This window comes from Papaver somniferum, chromosome 7 (assembly GCF_003573695.1).
Source record: "Papaver somniferum cultivar HN1 chromosome 7, ASM357369v1, whole genome shotgun sequence".
Lineage (NCBI taxonomy): Eukaryota > Viridiplantae > Streptophyta > Magnoliopsida > Ranunculales > Papaveraceae > Papaver > Papaver somniferum.
In genome coordinates, this window is record NC_039364.1 from 199,041,318 (window position 1) to 199,058,519 (window position 17,202).

Sequence of the window (17,202 nt, forward strand, 5' to 3'; positions counted from 1 at the left end):
CAGGCCTAACATTAGTATAACGTCATTACCGTAGATCTAGCAAATGGAAACTAACATTATTAACATATACACAACAGGCACTTACAAAAAAAAAAAATTATACACAACAGGCAAGCTTTTAATTAACTGAGCCATGAACCCCCCAAGCATGGCCTTGCTCACATGCAAATTCATTGGAGTTAATCAAGCTTGAAAGCAAGAATATATTTTATACGAGGTCTATAAATAAAGCTCTAACTCTAGATAGAGTCATAAGAACCTAGTGTTTTGTCAACATGGCTTCATCATTCCGAACCATCTTCTTTTTTGCATCACTTATTTTGGTCGTAGAAATCTGTCAAGCAGCAAGAACGTTCACCGATTTCGAAAAGGAGATCTTGCTAAGCCATAATTCAGCAAGAGCGGATGTGGGAGTACCAGCACTTGTATGGAACAACATTTTGGCAAAATATGCTAGGATTTACTCAGGGGATATAAAACGCAAAGGCTGTGACTTGAATTATTCGAATCGTTACGGTTTCGGCGAAAGTCTTTACAAGGGAACAAATGTGACAGGTAAAGCTGCTGTGGAAGCTTGGGTTTTTCAGAAGATCTGGTATCACCGTGATAATAATACTTGCACATCCGGTCATGATTGTTCTGATTATAAACAAGTTGTTTGGAAAAACAGCATCCGTGTTGGTTGTTATCGGTTTAGATGTCATGATGGTGATAACTTCGTTACTTGCGAGTATTATCCCCCTGGTAATTACAAGGGGGCTAGACCCTATTAGTGCGATTTTTTCATGAATGACATGTATTCATCAATTTTGAATATTTGGTTTTGTTTTCTTGTTTAGTTTTGAATATTTGACAGCTTCTTAATAAATATGGCTAGTTTATTTTGTTTTCCTCAATGTTTTTTTTCTTTTTTTTGTCTTTTAAATCAAGATAATCAACGTTGGCGTTATGTCTTAGGCTAAGAAAATGTATTTTACTTGGTATGTGAAATACATGTATTCCAAGTTCAGACATTTGCCCTAATGAACCAGTATTTCACCAAATGAAAAAATCTATTTCGTTTATGGAAAAATATTATTCTGGTGCTTTACCAAAATAATCTCCCCAGCCTGGGGTTTTAGGTTCTGAGCATTAGAGGTTTTATTTATGCCCTCGTATGGGTGGAGCCAATAGTTGACTAACATTGGTTCTAGTTCCATAAAATAAAAATAAAAAACATCTAAAACTCATGTATTTATTTGATTTTGTACTTTGCCCACCTAGTATTTTAGATTTAGTCCACAGAAATCCACACATTTATATAAATTTTTTTTGTCCCGCTTAGCCTTTTCATGGATCTGAGATTCTAATTTAATGACAACATAAGGATAATATGAACTTTACTCGTCATCTGGCCATATTTTCTAAACCATAATGTTTTTCTTCTTTCAAAAATTGATAAGTAATTTGACAACTCGAGATAAAATAGACATTTAGATAGGAATTAAATAAATAAATAAATTTCAAAACAAAAAAACCTTGAGATAGAGTTTCATGATTCTTTCATTGATAAGATTTTTAAAATAATACTACCAAGAAAAGAAAATCTTTACGCCAAGAAAAAAGAAAAATCTCAAGAACAAAAAATGTATTTATAAATTTATCAAGAAAAATGAAATATAAAATTATCGTTAAAAAATGCCAAAAACACGAAGAATGACAAACAAGTAATAAGAATTCATCTAGAACACAAAGAACTTGCCAGGATTTGCGAAAGTAAGGTATTTTTTAATGTCCAGAATTTCTTTTTCTTGTCTGAACCGAAAATTGTGTACAACTACAAACGTGATTTTAGAAAACATACACATCTTCTCTCTACTTTTCTGCTTAATTTTTCTTTTTTCCGTGGTATGTTAGATATATGAGATTTGATGCTAAATAGAGAAGTTGGGTGAGATGTTATGTGGAACTTTTGAGATTTTCTATGCTTATAAATAGGTCAGCTGCCGGTTATTTCAAAAGTATGAAAGGTATTAGACAAGAAGTTCTACTTGTTGGTTTCTCTCTCTTGTATGAGGACAAACACATTCTCACTGGTTATTTCAATGGCAGGTACTATAATTAGTCATCTAAATCGTCAATGACACTTAATTTAACCCTTTTAGATGTTGATATCGAACAACAAAGAATTTTGTTTCTTTCTTTTGCATTATTAACAGGTTTTAATTTTGCTAAGAGTCATATTTTTGGTGTATGATTTGAGGGGTTGTTTGACTTGCTTAATTATCCTATTTATTAGGCTTATATACGGGACTATTACCTACTACTTACTTGGGTCCGTCGCTGGGAGATAGATATGAAGATAGTGCAGAATGGGATAAAATTATAAACAAGTTAAATTAGAAGTTGGTAGCATGGAAGAAGCCTTTACTTAATAGAGATGGAAAAATAACTTTTCATGCTCTTGCCAGTCTACCTAATTACTACATGCCTTTATTTGAGATGCCAACATCTGTTGCTAAAAAAACTTGAGAAACTCATGAAAGATTTTATTTGGGATGTCAATAAGGGAGGAAAACAATTCACCATGTTAAATAAGATGTACATAGGAGGAAAAAATATGAAGCCTTGGGAATCAAAAGTTTATGAAAGATGAATCAGGCTCTTCTAACTGAGTGGTTATAAAGGTTTGCGACGGAATGTAATGTTATGTGAAAGAATGTGTAGGTTAAAACATATGGTACTAATGTGGTGTTTTGGATATCAAAATCTCCATTAATATCTTTGGCAGATTTGTCTGGAAAGAAATTATGAAATGCATTATAAAATTTTCAAAAAGCACATTAAGTATAATGTTAATAAGGTTACTAATGTTAGGTTCTGGCATGATAATTAGCTTTGATGTGATTCGCTCTTCAAACTATTTTTCTTAATTTATATACATTTTCAAGAAGAAAATGTAACAATATGGTAGGTTATTATATTGAGGATGCAGATAATGTTGTTTGGGAGTTGGATTACCAAGAATACTTAATATTAATATTAGAACCGAATGGAAGTGGCTGCAGTAGGAGATAAACAAGGTTAACTTGAATAAGGGGAGGAAGATAATTTGAAACAGTATGAAAAATCCACTTACAATAAGTTACCAAATGTTGAGTATATGTTTAGTGCCTCCAACATTTTTTAACTTTTTCTGAAAGTTAAAAGTGTTTCTCAAAATTCGTTTTTCACATGAATTATGAAAAACCGGGGGTCTAACAACCACACCCAATATTTTGTTTAGGCAATCTGTATGGACTAACTCCAATATATTTCCAAGAGAATCAACTAGACAGTCAGACTAAATCAAGAAAAATACATCCAAGAAATATATCTCAATTTCTCAAATCAATCTGCAATCGAACAGATAGAAATATGTGAGCCGGATTAATATGAGAAATAACTTGGATGGTACCAAAGACCAATATCCAAGTGTCAATCAATTTATACCAATAACCAGAGGTTGGATTATCTAGTTGATTGAACTACGCACAACCTGTGATATTTCAATTATATAAAATATAATGCGGAAAGGAAATAACACAAACACCAGAAATTTTGTTGACGAGGAAACCGAAAATGCAGAAAAACCCCGGGACGGAGTCCAGATTTGAACACCACACTGTATTAATCCGCTACAGACTCTAGCCTACAGTTAGAGCGTAGCTCGGTTGAACCCACCAAGCGTTGGTATGTCAAGTTTGGTTGTCATATTTTAGTGAATCAAAACTCATTTAAGAGTCACTTGATTATTTACTAGAGTCAACTTCGTATAGGCTAGCTATAAAGTTACTAGGATATGAGACTTACAAGTATTACTTGAAGACTTGAAGAATGTGAAGAAGTAAAAAGCTACAACGACATCATCCTTCCACTTGAGGTCCGTAATATTTGACTTGAACTGTTTCATTGCTAACGTATATATCTTTCAAGTCGTGCATATTGAAAACATAATTGCGAAGCTGTGAATGATTATACTCTAGTTAGACATAGTATTAAGGAATTACAATACAAAGTATAACGTCTATCTTTTGAACTTTGTATATAAGACATCGACATAATTATATGAATGCTATTGTGATTATGTATGGGTATGGGTGAAGATTTCGTCAAAGGAAACAATGTTTTACATTCGTTTTAAAGAAGTAAATTCATGAACTTGTTTTGTGAATCGAAAGAGAAATCGCTAGGCTTATTGGTATTGTTATTCATTGCAAATCTTTGGATTACCAATATGAGTGTTTAGTATAACCGCTCATAACTTGCTTATGTATCTTGGTAAAACTATTCACAAGGCTTGACTTTTGTATTGGTATGACTTTTATTAGTGAAACCTAAAAAAGCGGGGGTCTAACAACACACCCCAATATTTCGCTTAGCAACCTGTATGGACTAACTCCGAAACACTTTGCTAGAGAATCAACTAGACAGTCAGACTCAATCTAGATAGAAAGTATCTCAAGGAGTTATTATCTCAATCTCTCGATTAGATCTTTACTCAAGCAAATAGAAATCTGCGAGTCTTTATCAAAGAGAGATAACTTGGACGGTACCGAAGACCAATGTCCAAGGATCAATCAACTACAATCAACAACTAAAGGTTGGATTAGAGAAGTTGGTTAATGGAGATCGACTCTAGCGGGCGCACTAGTAGCATACAGACGTGTGGGGGTTAGTTTTGCACAATGCTAGATGTCTCCTTTATATAGCCTTCAAATCAGGATTTTGCCTTAGTTACAAAGCAATCCATATTTACCATTAGATGAAAACCTGATTTAGATTCAAGCTAATATTTCTCAACCGTTAGATCGAAAACTTAGCTTGTCACACACACTTGGGTAGATGTTTACTGGGTTCGTGAAAACCATGCCCAAACGTGTACGTGTATGTTGGTTCAACATAATAACCCAAAAGGTTAACCATATGAGCATTTCATATTAACCTTGTTATTCTTCACCATAACTAGTTCAATTGACTCAAACGAACTAGTTAAAGAGTTGTTCAATTGCTATGAGATCTTATGTAACTACACAAGACACAATTGAAACAAAGATGATTCGATTCGATTGAATCGGCTCATGAACATTATAGCCACGGTTTGCATAAAGCATTCCTTAGTAATTTAATGTTTCATGTTCAGAGCACATCTTTAGATCATATCCTCTTAAGTTCGCAAACAAGTTCGCGAACTTAAGTTAATCGGTTAAGTTTTCCAAACTCAGCAGAAATTCTCGGGATGAGAACTTCCGCCAGTTTGCAGACTGGGTTCGCGTACTGAGTTCGCGGGCTTAGGACACAAACGAGTTTTGGAAAATCCCAGTAGAAATTCTCGGTCGAGAACTTCCGACAGTTCGCGGACTTCGCAAGCCAATTCCACAATCCTCCCGATTTCTCTTGATCAAAAAAGTTCGAAAACTTCGGTTCAAGGAATACATGGTTATGTAATCTAAATTCTCATTTCAATCATTGAGACATTCTCATAGGACGCTATGTAGCTGTTATTCACAGACCGATTCACGTCAGAGCAATTCTCTAAGTGATTGAAACTTTTCATGACTTTCGTCACTAGGTGAAGATAAACTTTATCAAAGCGAAACGCTTTACCAACACACGATTTCGAGATAAAAGATAAGCAATGAATGCTCAGATCGAAATGTAAAATGTGCATGATCTAGTCTATATAGCATACGACTTTTGTCTCATAAGAAGTAGGAGATAGAAGAGATAGAATTTTGAGTGATAGATAAGTTCAAATCTCCACATACCTTTTTGTTGATGAAGTTCCACGGTTCCTTGTATAGATCTTCGTCGTTGTATGATGAATCGCCATGAAGTCCTTGAGCTCAACTACACTTTTCTATCCTAGTCCGAGACTTAGCTATGTAGGCTAGAAATCAAGACTTATAGTTTTGATCACTAACATTGACAAACATGCTTGAGATAGCAACGCATGCGAGGTTGACCGAGCTATGCTCTAACAATCTCCCCCTTTGTCAATTTTAGTGACAAAACTATTAATACATATGGAATACAAAAAAGATAAACTTTAGTGGCTCCTATTCCATAGTCTAATCTTCAACGTTCCTTGAAATCTTCGTCCTTCCAAGTACTCCAATGATCCCAAAGGTTGTAAGTTTAGCACCATCGTTGTTGAAGATCCGTAGCTATAACAATGAGAGAAATCGAGATTCTCGATCATTATTATACAGTGTCATAGTATTATTATAAACATCAAAGTCCAATTGTATCACGACTTTAACAATAATACTACGGTGATATGTATCACCCCCTTAGTCAATACTCCATCTCGATCATGGAAACCACTCCCCCTTACACAATGATCCGAAAACCATATGTATTTGTAGTGTGAACTACAATATTTCCCCCCTTTTTGTCAATAAAATGTGGCAAAGGTACAAGAATGGGATCATAATGAAATTTCCACAAGAGACATTTCATGACCAAAAGAAAAATACATACCAACTTAATTTAGATGCAATCTAATAGCCGAAGCTAACAACATTCATCAAGGAGTTTTAAGATACAAGATAACCCCTATAAAATTCCACAGCCGCACTCCCCGCAAGATATTACCATTAAGCACAAGTTCAAAAGAACTCTCCCCCATTTGATGTCATTCCCGAGAGAACAACAAGAGCGACCTTAATTTCGAAAGAAAAGAAGGATTTTTTATTGGACACCAAAAACCATAGGAATGATTTTCTATATCCAAAGCTCAACCAAATTAACCACAAGTAAACCCATGATTAATTCAATTGGAATACGCAACTAAATCAAACCACAAAAGTGATCAATTTAATTGAAAGTGCTCAACATAAGTAAACTCACAGAGCTACAACTAAGTCAATCACACGGAGATGACTAACTTAACAGTTCAAATACTCTACATAAGGAAAACCTTACGGAATATATGACTACATTAACCAAAGAACATGATAGTGTAGCCTTTCATATACTCAACACAAGAATTTGTGGAATATATGAAAACTCAACTAGATTAATTACAAGGGAACCTATAATTAATCTAATTGGAATACAAATAACCAAACTAATCATTGAAGTAATCAATTTAATTATTTTGGGATCAACATAAGAAAACTTATGGAACCCCGACTAAGTTCATCATAGAATATGACAACCTTAACCGTACATGTATTCAACATAAGAAAGAAGACTTATGGAGTACTAACTAAATAACAAAACTTTGATTAATTTAGTTCCTAATGCTCGACATATAACATCTTACGGAACAACCAACAAAGCCAAGGTAAATCAACTTAGTTGTAAGGTGCTCAACATAAGACACACAATGGAGCCTTCACGGTAAAACATAATAAAATGGATCAATGAAGATCAATACCGTGGATAACATACAAGGATCTATTCTATTTTCCATCATAACGACATAATAGACTTTATCCTTGTTAAACAAAAGATTTTATCCTATTTTCAATCAAATTGATGATTACATAGGCTTAACTTTTGTATATGTCAAAAGTCCGTTCGTCCTTTCATCCATACGAATACCGATTCATGAACGACTTTATTTTTGACTGCAATATGGGACCTTCAAGTTCACGGTCGTAAACAATACATATCCCATACAAATATTGCAATATCACAAACCATTAAAATACTGCAATAAACATCATCCTCCAAATATTTTTAGAATTTAATACCGATAAACCTAAAAAATAACATAAGAAGATGAAAACAAAAATAGCTATGTGTAGTCACAATCATCGCTATTCAAAGCACTAGTTATTCTTCCAACTAATCCAAAAAGAAGATATCCTAGGTGACAATGCCTTTGAGAAATTCAGCATCATTCCCAAACTCCTTGTTGTCAACAACCATTGGAACATAAGGTTCACGAAGATAGGAGTTTATATCAACGAACTGTCTTGGGTGATTATGTCGTACCAAGGCTCTCTGAATTTCTAAGGAATTTGACACAGAAGACTTTATTTCACGAATCTCCTTTCTTACTTCCTTCAACTCATCAAGAACATCGTAAAACTTCTGAGAGTTAGAAGGCACAGCCCTGGGATTTCTTGTATTCCTTCTTTTTCTTTTCAGGGATTTAGAAACAGGAGATTTTTCTTTTTCCTTGATTGAGGATTTAACAATCATGTTGACATCCTTTCCATCTGACATGGTGCTTTGAGAACAGTTATAAAAAACTGGATTTGTGTGATTTTAATCACTTAACTCAACAAGCAATCTTATATAGGATGTCAAAAAGGAAAAAGGAATGTATGGTTCGAAATCTATTGACAGGTTTGTATACGCCCAAATCTAAAACCCTATAAAGAGTAGAATTATCGATAATAACCCTTTATTTTATTTAATAGACAGAAAATAACAAATCTAAGAAAAGAAGGAAAAACTTTACTGAAGCCTGAATCAACACTCAATCTTGTCTCTTTTCGATCAGGCACATGAGACAAGATTTTCCCAACAAAACAATCAAGTTGTGTTGCTATGAACAACGATTTGTCCATCTTTTTCCTCAAGGGAGGAATCTTCAGACTTCTGTCTATCAAAACGATTCGACCATACTTTCTTTTCAAATGGTCTTACTCTATCCCTGAAAACCAACTTCTTAGACGAAGATAAGATCCTACATACCTCGGCGGTCTTCTGAGCAAGTTTCAGCTTCCTTGCTAATCGATCTGCTCTTCGTTGAAGTTTGCTGTCGTGCCTTATTTGGTGCTTGTACTTGTAACACCTTGATAGTTCGTGTCCCTTCATCGAATAAAACGAGCACGTCAAACTTGGATAGTATTCATACATCTGAGATGTGCAACCAGCTAGACATACAGTAGATCCTGAAACATTACTGACAGGGTTTCCAGTTAGAGAATCTTCCAGATTGATTGGGTTTCCTTCTTCTCCGAACCCATTGAGGTTGATATATGTATTGCTACAAGTATCAAAATCGATGTTTTCACCAAGGAGCCCTACACTTGATTTCCTATCTTCATCGGAATCGTAGGTTTCAGCCATTTCATCAAGTGTTACAGCTAGACCTCTGTTCCCGATGTATTTTCTACGATTTGGGTATTCGTTAGAAAAATGGCCAAAACCCTTACACTTAAAGCACTGAGGCATGTCCTCGTCATCATCCTCGTCAGCATCCCTGTTTTTAGGAGGTACGCGACCGTGAGGTTTGTCTGATGACCTAGGTTTGTCTCTTGAAAACCGTTTACTTCTCTTCAACAGAAGATCCCTAAACTGTCTTGTGATCAAGGAGACCGATTTTTCAAGGCCTTCATCTGAAAAATCATTCTCATACTGATCATCCTCAGAGACATGAACACTTTTACCTTTGGCAAGTAATTTAGTGCTCTTCTGTGCTTTAAAGGCAACATCCTTACCGACTTTGGATGTACGCACATGGTCAAAGATCTTTAGCTACCCAACCAAGGTGTTTCTGGAAATATTATTGAGGTTATTCCCCTCAACGATGGCATGCTTCTTAGACTCGTATCTAGATGGCAGCGATCTGAGAATTTTCATCACAATGTCCTTTTCAGGAATAGTCTTACCCAATGCAAAGATGCATTAAAAATTTCAAACAGTTTGTGATTAAACTCATCAAATGTTTCTTCATCTGCCATACGAAGGTTCTCCCAATCGGAATTAAGGTTTTGAAGCCTAGCTTCCTTTTCACTGGAGTTTCCTTCCTAAGATATCCCAAGCATCTTTAGACCTAGTGCAATTAGACTCATGGTGTTGAAGACTTGGGGCAATGGCATGTATGATAGAATTTAACCCTTCATAATTCTGTTTTGCAGCAAGAATCTCGGCAGCATTATATTCTCCAATATTCTTGGGAACAGTTCCGTCTCCAGCTGCAACAACGGGCGCATCATAACCACTCACCACATATACCCATGATTGAAAATCACGCGATTGAAGAAAAGCTCGGATAGAAATTTTCCACCATAAGTAATTGGAGCCATCGAAGACTAGTGGTACGTTAATAGAGATAACACCTCTGTCCATAGAGTCAGATCGCTACAAACACGGACTTGTTAGGTCTTAAACGTGTTTGCCTGCTCTGATACAAATTGAAAAAGCGGGGGTCTAACATCACCACCCAATATTTCGCTTAGCAACCTGTATGGACTAACTCCGAAACACTTTGCTAGAGAATCAACTAGATAGTCAGACTCAATCTAGATAGAAAGTATCTCAAGGAGTTATTATCTCAATCTCTCGATTTGATCTTTACTCAAGCAAATAGAAATCTGCGAGTCTTTATCAAAGAGAGATAACTTGGACGGTATCAAAGAACAATGTCCAAGAATCAATCAACTACAATCAACAACCAAAGGTTGCATTAGAGAAGTTGATGATCACGAACGCACAACCTGTATTATTTCAATTATATAAAATATAATGCGGAAAAGAAATAACACAGACACCAGAATTTTTGTTAACGAGGAAACCGCAAATGCAGAAAAACCCTGGGACCTAGTCCAGATTGAATACACACTGTACTAAGCCGCTACAAACACTAGCCTACTTCAAACTAACTTCAGACTGGACTATAGTTGAACCCCAATCAGTCTCCCACCGATCCAAGGTATATTTGTACTCCTACGCCTCTGATCCCAACAGGATATTGCACACTTGATTCCCTTAGCTGATCTCACCCACAACCAAGAGTTGTTGTAACCCAAAATCACAGACATGATAATAAAAAAATCTGTCTCACGCAGAAAAGTCTATAAGAGGATAAATCTGTCTCCCGCAGATAAACCCTAGGTTTTGTTCCGTCTTTAGATATAAAAACAAGGTAACATGAACCAATTGATAATCCGGTCTTATATTCCCGAAGAACAGCCTAGATTATCAATCACCTCTCTACAATCCTTCCTGACTACACAAGCGGATTGTCGAGGAATCACAAACAGTGAGACGAAGATATTTGTGACTTCTTTATCTTGCCTATCAGAGAACTCTCACGATCTCAAGCCAATCAATAGATTATATTCGTAAGATAGAAGATGCAAGATCAGATTGTACGACTACGATAAAGTAGTATCGGTCTGTCTTCATAATCCCAATGAAGTCTTTAAGTCGTTAACCTGATTTTAGAGAAGAAAATCAAAGGTTAATGGAGATCGACTCTAGCGGGCGCACTAGTAGCACACAGACGTGTGGGGATTAGTTTTGCACAATGCTAGATGTCTCATTTATATAGCCTTCAAATCAGGGTTTTGCTTAGTTACAAAGCAATCCATATTCACCGTTAGATGAAAACCTGATTTATATTCAAGCTAATATTTCTCAACCGTTAGATCGAAAACTTAGCTTGTCACACACACTTGGGTAGACGTTTACTGGGTTCGTGAAAACCATGCCCAAACGTGTACGTGTATGTTGGTTCAACATAGTAACCCAAAAGGTTAACCATATGAGCATTTCATATTAACCTTGATCTTCTTCACCATAACTAGTTCAATTGACTCAAATGAACTAGTTAAAGAGTTGTTCAATTGCTAGGAGATCTTATGTAACTACACAAGACACAATTGAAACAAAGATGATTCGATTCGATTAAATCGGCTCATGAATACTATAGCCACGGTTTGCATAAAGCATTCCTTAGTAATTTTAATGTTTCATGTTCAGAGAACATATTTAGATAATAACCACTTAAGTTCACAAACAAGTTCGCGGACTTAAGTTAATCGGTTGAGCTTTCCAAACTCAGCAGAAATTCTCGGGATTAGAACTTCCGCCAGTTCGCGGACTGGGTTCGCGGACTGAGTTCGTGGACTTAAGACACAGACGAGTTTTGGAAAATCCCAGTAGAAATTCTCGGTCGAGAACTTCCGACAGTTCGCGGACTTGGCAAGCCAATTCCACAATCCTCCCGATTTCTCTTAATCAACAAAGTTCGAAAACATCGGTTCAAGGAATACATGGTTATGTAATATAAACTCTCATTTCAATCATTGAGACATTCTCAGAGGATGCTATGTAGCCGTTATTCACAGACCGATTCACGTCAGAGCAATTCTCAAAGTGATTGAAACTTTTCACGACCTTCGTCACTAGGTGAAGATAAACTTGATCAAAGCGAAACGCTTTACCAACACACGATTTCGAGATAAAAGATAAGCAATGAATGCTCAGCTCGAAATGTCAAATATGCATAATCTAGTCTATATAGCATACGACTTTTGCCTCATAAGAAGTAGGAGATATAAGAGATAGACTTTTAAGTGAAAGATAAGTTCAAATATGCACATACCTTTTTTTTGATGAAGTTCCATGGTTCCTTGTATATATCTTCGTCGTTATATGATGAATCGCCATGAAGTCCTTGAGCTCAACTACACTTTTCTATCCTAGTCCGAGACTTAGCTATGTAGGCTAGAAATCAAGACTTATAGTTTTGATCACTAACATTGACAAACATGCTTGAGATAGCAACACATGCGAGGTTGACCGATCTATGCTCTAACAAAACCGATCTTAAGTAATAACCTGAGATGGTATGATCGATAATTGTAATTGGTGTGACCATTCATAGTCATTGTGTAACCGATCCTAGAACTTGGTTGGGACTAATCATAAGATGTGTAATCGATACTTGTATTAGGTTAACAAGTTTTAGTAATTGGTGTGACCGATCCTATAACTTGTGCAACCGAATACAAGTTTATACCATATATATGTGATAACCGATCCTAGTGTTGATGGTGGATTTTCAATAAAGGGCAAAACCGTAAAATCATGAGGCATGTTTTTGACACGGCTTTCAGGCATGCACCGATTCATATTTTACGAAGCCATGATGAATATGTTTTTGAAAAACCCCACCAACTGAGCAATTCGATCCCTGGTATTTCATCATGACCTCTATGCAGAATAACATAATAGGGCGGTTCTCCGTAGATTGAGATCTTAACGCCTTCAGGACATCGGTGACACTCACTGTTCCCTGACTGCATGAGAGAGACCCACCTCCACATAGAAGAATAGTTGGGCGGCGGACGCCTTCAGGACGTCGGTGACACTCACCGTTCCCTGACTATGTGGATAAACCGTGTATAGATTCAGGCGGTTCTCCGTATATTGAGAGCAATAACGCCTTCAGGTCGTAAACAACACCGTGACTCCCTGACTATGCACCATTCAGAATGGATGTGACGCTTTAAATGGCTAATATGTTTTCTGCAATAGATTAATTCTGCCGTGACATTCACCACTGAATTCCCAGAATGATCTATTATTTCTCATATTCCATGGTCGAATCCACGGCCTGATCCCATGGAATGGCAATAAAAATTGCTCCTATTCCATGGTCGGATCCACGGCCTGATCCCATGGAATGACAATAAAAAATTGCTCATATTCCATAGTCTAATCCACGACCTGATCCCATGGAATGGCAATAAAAATTGCTCTGATTCTATGATTGAATCCACGACTTGATCTCATAGAATGACAATAAAACAACTGTGTTATCTCATTACTCCGATTTCATGATCGAATCCACTGATCTCTATAGATGGTGTATTTTCAACAAAGGGCAAAACCGTAAAATCATGAGGCATGTTTTGACACGGCTTTTAGGAATGATTCATATTTTACGAAGCCATGACGAATATGTTTTTGAAAAGCCTCCACTAGCTGAGCGTTCGATCCCTGGCATTTCGTCGTGCCCTCTATGCAGAATAATGTATTTGGGCGGTTCTTTGTAGATTGAGAACTTAACGCCTTCAGGACGTCGGTGACACTCACCGTTCCCTGATTATGTGGAGATAGTGCATAGATTCAGGAGGTTCTCCGTATATTGAGAACACTAACGCCTTCAGGTCGTAAACAACATCATGACTCCCTGACTGTGCACCATTCAGAATGGATGTGACGCTTTAACTGGCTAATATCTTTTCTGAAATAAATTACTTCTGTCGTGACATTCACTACTGAATTCCCAGAATAATCTATTATTGCTCATATTCCATGGTCGAATCCACGGCCTGATCCCATAGAATGGCAATAACAATTGCTCATATTCCATGGTCGAATCCACGGCCTGATCCCATGGAATGGCAATAACAATTTTTCCTATTCCATGGTCAGATCCACGGCCTGATCCCATGGAATGGCAATAACAATTTGCTCCGATTCTATGATCGAATCCACGACTTGATCTCATAGAATGGCAATAAAACAACGGTGCAATCTCATTACTATGATTTCATGATGGAATTCACGGCTAATCTCATGGAATGGTAATAGATAATCATATTACTCTGATTCTATGGTCGAATCTACGATCCCATAGGGTGGTAATGCTTGTTTTATTATTCTGAATTCGTAGTCGAATCCACAGCTGATCCTATAAATTAATAATGAACATCTATTCACTTTTATTACTCAGTTTCATGAATTATTCTCCACTGAATCTCATAAATTGGTAATAAATACTCAACAACTGGGCAGCTGGACCATCACTGAGTAAGCCCCACAAAAATGGTGCGAGTGTATTCGACAATGATGCACGACTGAGCATCCAAAAATATGAAACAATGAGGAATCCTTCACAAAATAGGAGAAAAAAAAATAATAATAATAAAATAATGGAGAAGCGCCCATGGACCAGGACCACCGGTCGGCCGGCCGTGCCCTAGCCGTGGCCGGCCCATGCTTCCTCCATTATTTTTCCCTTATTTTTGTTGTTTTCATAAACTCATGAAGACTTCTCCATCTTAATTCCTTATTTGTGCAAAACTCGTGAATTCTCCACAACTTCGTGGATTCACCAAATAATATTATAAAATAAGGAAAGGTGTGCGGGACTGGGCATTCCAGCCGGCCGGCCATTCCTAAGCCGTGGCCGGTCCCACACCTCACAAATCCTTAGCTTTTTATAATTAGCATTCCAAATCTCACGAAACTCCTCCGTTTCAAAAAGAACTCATGGATTCTCCATATCTTCAAGGATTCTCCATAACTTCAAGGATTCATGAAAAATAATAATAAAATAGGGAAAGGTGTGCGGGACCGGGCAACTTGGCCGGACGGCCATGCCCTAGCCATGGTCGGTCCCACACCTTGAAATCCCTAATTTTTCATAATTATTATTTCCCTCAACTCATGAAACCCTGGGTTTCGGAAAAATTCGTGATTTCTCCATATTTTATCAAATATTGCTCGAATCACGAAAAACCAAAAGCCAACATGGTCACATGATGTAGTTTCTCAAGTGGTAAATAAAGTTCGTTCAAAGACTTGTGGAGATTTGTTTTAGACTTAAATTAAAATAAAGACTCAAGATAAAGTTGTTATCAAGATTATAAAAAGCACTGAGACTCAGGATTCCACCAATCTCCAATTTTTATGTGATTTAATCTAGTCAATATTTATGCAACTCTTTACGTTAAAAGTGATTCTAATATTTTTGCCTAGACAAGTAGATTCTCAAAACAATAGTTGTAAATCGAAAGCATGGACCATCAAAAGACTTAACCTAAGCATGACCCATCAATTGAGAACACAACCACTTAATCAGAATCATATATTCGATTTCAGTTCAGTGCAAATAATCATAAAAGAATTACAAAAATTAAATTAAATAGAATTTACCACATAATAATTGGAAAAATGGCTTTCTCCGTCGCCTCAGCAATGGGGTTTAGCTCCTCATATTAATCACTTGCTCAAAATATTTGTTCATAGCCCAAAAGTTGATTAAAAGAATGACAAACTATAAAACTGATTGTTTGCAAAGGTGTAATGGCGTTGCAAAACAAATGACTGACTGTTACAAAGAAGTCACTGTAGCAGCGTTACAAATTTGAGACGATGTTCTTATTTGCAACGTTTGTTCTTCAGCAGCAGCAGCAGAAACACGGGTTTTCCTGCAACTTGATCAATTCAGCTATGTAGTGTTACAAACTCCTCTGCGACTGCTCCAATAACTTCGTAACCTTCCCTGGAACTCGAACACACCTTTTATACTGCTCAGGAACCTAAAAATAGCGATTAATTCTCTCTTTTTCTTTTCGTGCAAGCCACGGCAATAATCTTCTCTGCCAACTTCCTTACGCGTTTCTAAGACTTCCAAATCATCCGAAACTCTTCCTTAGATAGAATCTCACCTTAGGAAACAATATCACTCCTTTAGTCTCCCTGAAATTCCTAAAATGATTCCACACAGTTTGCGTATACAACTCAACCTTTGTTTCCTTTTTCCGGATTATCCAGCCCAATTTGATTGATTCCAGCGCACATACCAAACCTGTTATCCTCAATCACGTTCAACCCAACAAATTCCAGCGATTGAATCTATCTAAAACACCCTAGAAATCCAACCCAAAGTCTTGTATGCAACCTGGTTCTTTTTCCCGCCTTTTTGATTTTTTGAAATGTTGAAGATGACCTCCCCCTATCCTATGCTGGTCTTCCTTTAGCAGCTGCCTGGAAATGGATGCCCCTTAGTAATTGGTTACCCCTTATCCATTTGAGGGGTCCGAATAGCAAGTGTCCTCTAAGGGTGCCCCGCGCAATTTTTCGAGCAGATTTTTCCAAAAATGTTTATTGGCCAAAAAATACCTACACACACATAAAACACCATAATAAGTACAAAAATGAGCACTATCAATATATAGAATCGAGATAAATTAGACACAGAAATGTGTCTATCATCACACGGCCGGCTATCCTCTCACGGCAATTTTTAAATATTTAAATATTTTATTTTAAATATTGATGAATTGAGCATACATGCTCATTCCACCAAAAAATCGAGAATTCTCAGCCAAGATGAAACTCTTCTGAAAATTCACGATATTGCTCAAATGCGCATCAGAAAATACTGAAACTCTCAATATGGAGACACGGACATCATGGTAACACGTACGTGCCTGTATGACCAACCAAGTTGTTCCTAGGGCTTGCACGAAGCCGATCATACACGTGTTTTCAATTCTGACCTAATTTGCTCAATTGCTCATACTGGGCCCAAACTCTCTCCAACCAACTGGAGAATCCTCCTAACGACCAACAACTGGTCACGTGACCACCTAGAGCCGGTCCCATACCCTCTTGGTCGATCCTCATCTCTCATACCTAGGTTTTACACCTAATGCTGAACCCAACAATATTTTCAATAAATGGTGAATCCACCAT

At 36.8% G+C, this 17,202-nt stretch overlaps 1 protein-coding gene across 1 annotated transcript; it reads left to right on the top strand.

Moving 5' to 3' along the window:
- Positions 1 to 275: 275 nt before the first annotated feature.
- LOC113295792 (pathogenesis-related protein 1A-like) lies at positions 276 to 773 on the top strand. Its single transcript, XM_026544119.1, has one exon. The coding sequence runs from the start codon at positions 276 to 278 to the stop codon at positions 771 to 773; it is 498 nt and encodes a 165-aa protein (XP_026399904.1).
- Positions 774 to 17,202: the final 16,429 nt, after the last annotated feature.

What these genes read in the sequence shown, in the direction of transcription:
- LOC113295792 (XM_026544119.1), top strand. Translation starts at nt 276, where the DNA reads ATGGCTTCATCATTCCGAACCATCTTCTTTTTTGCATCACTTATTTTG.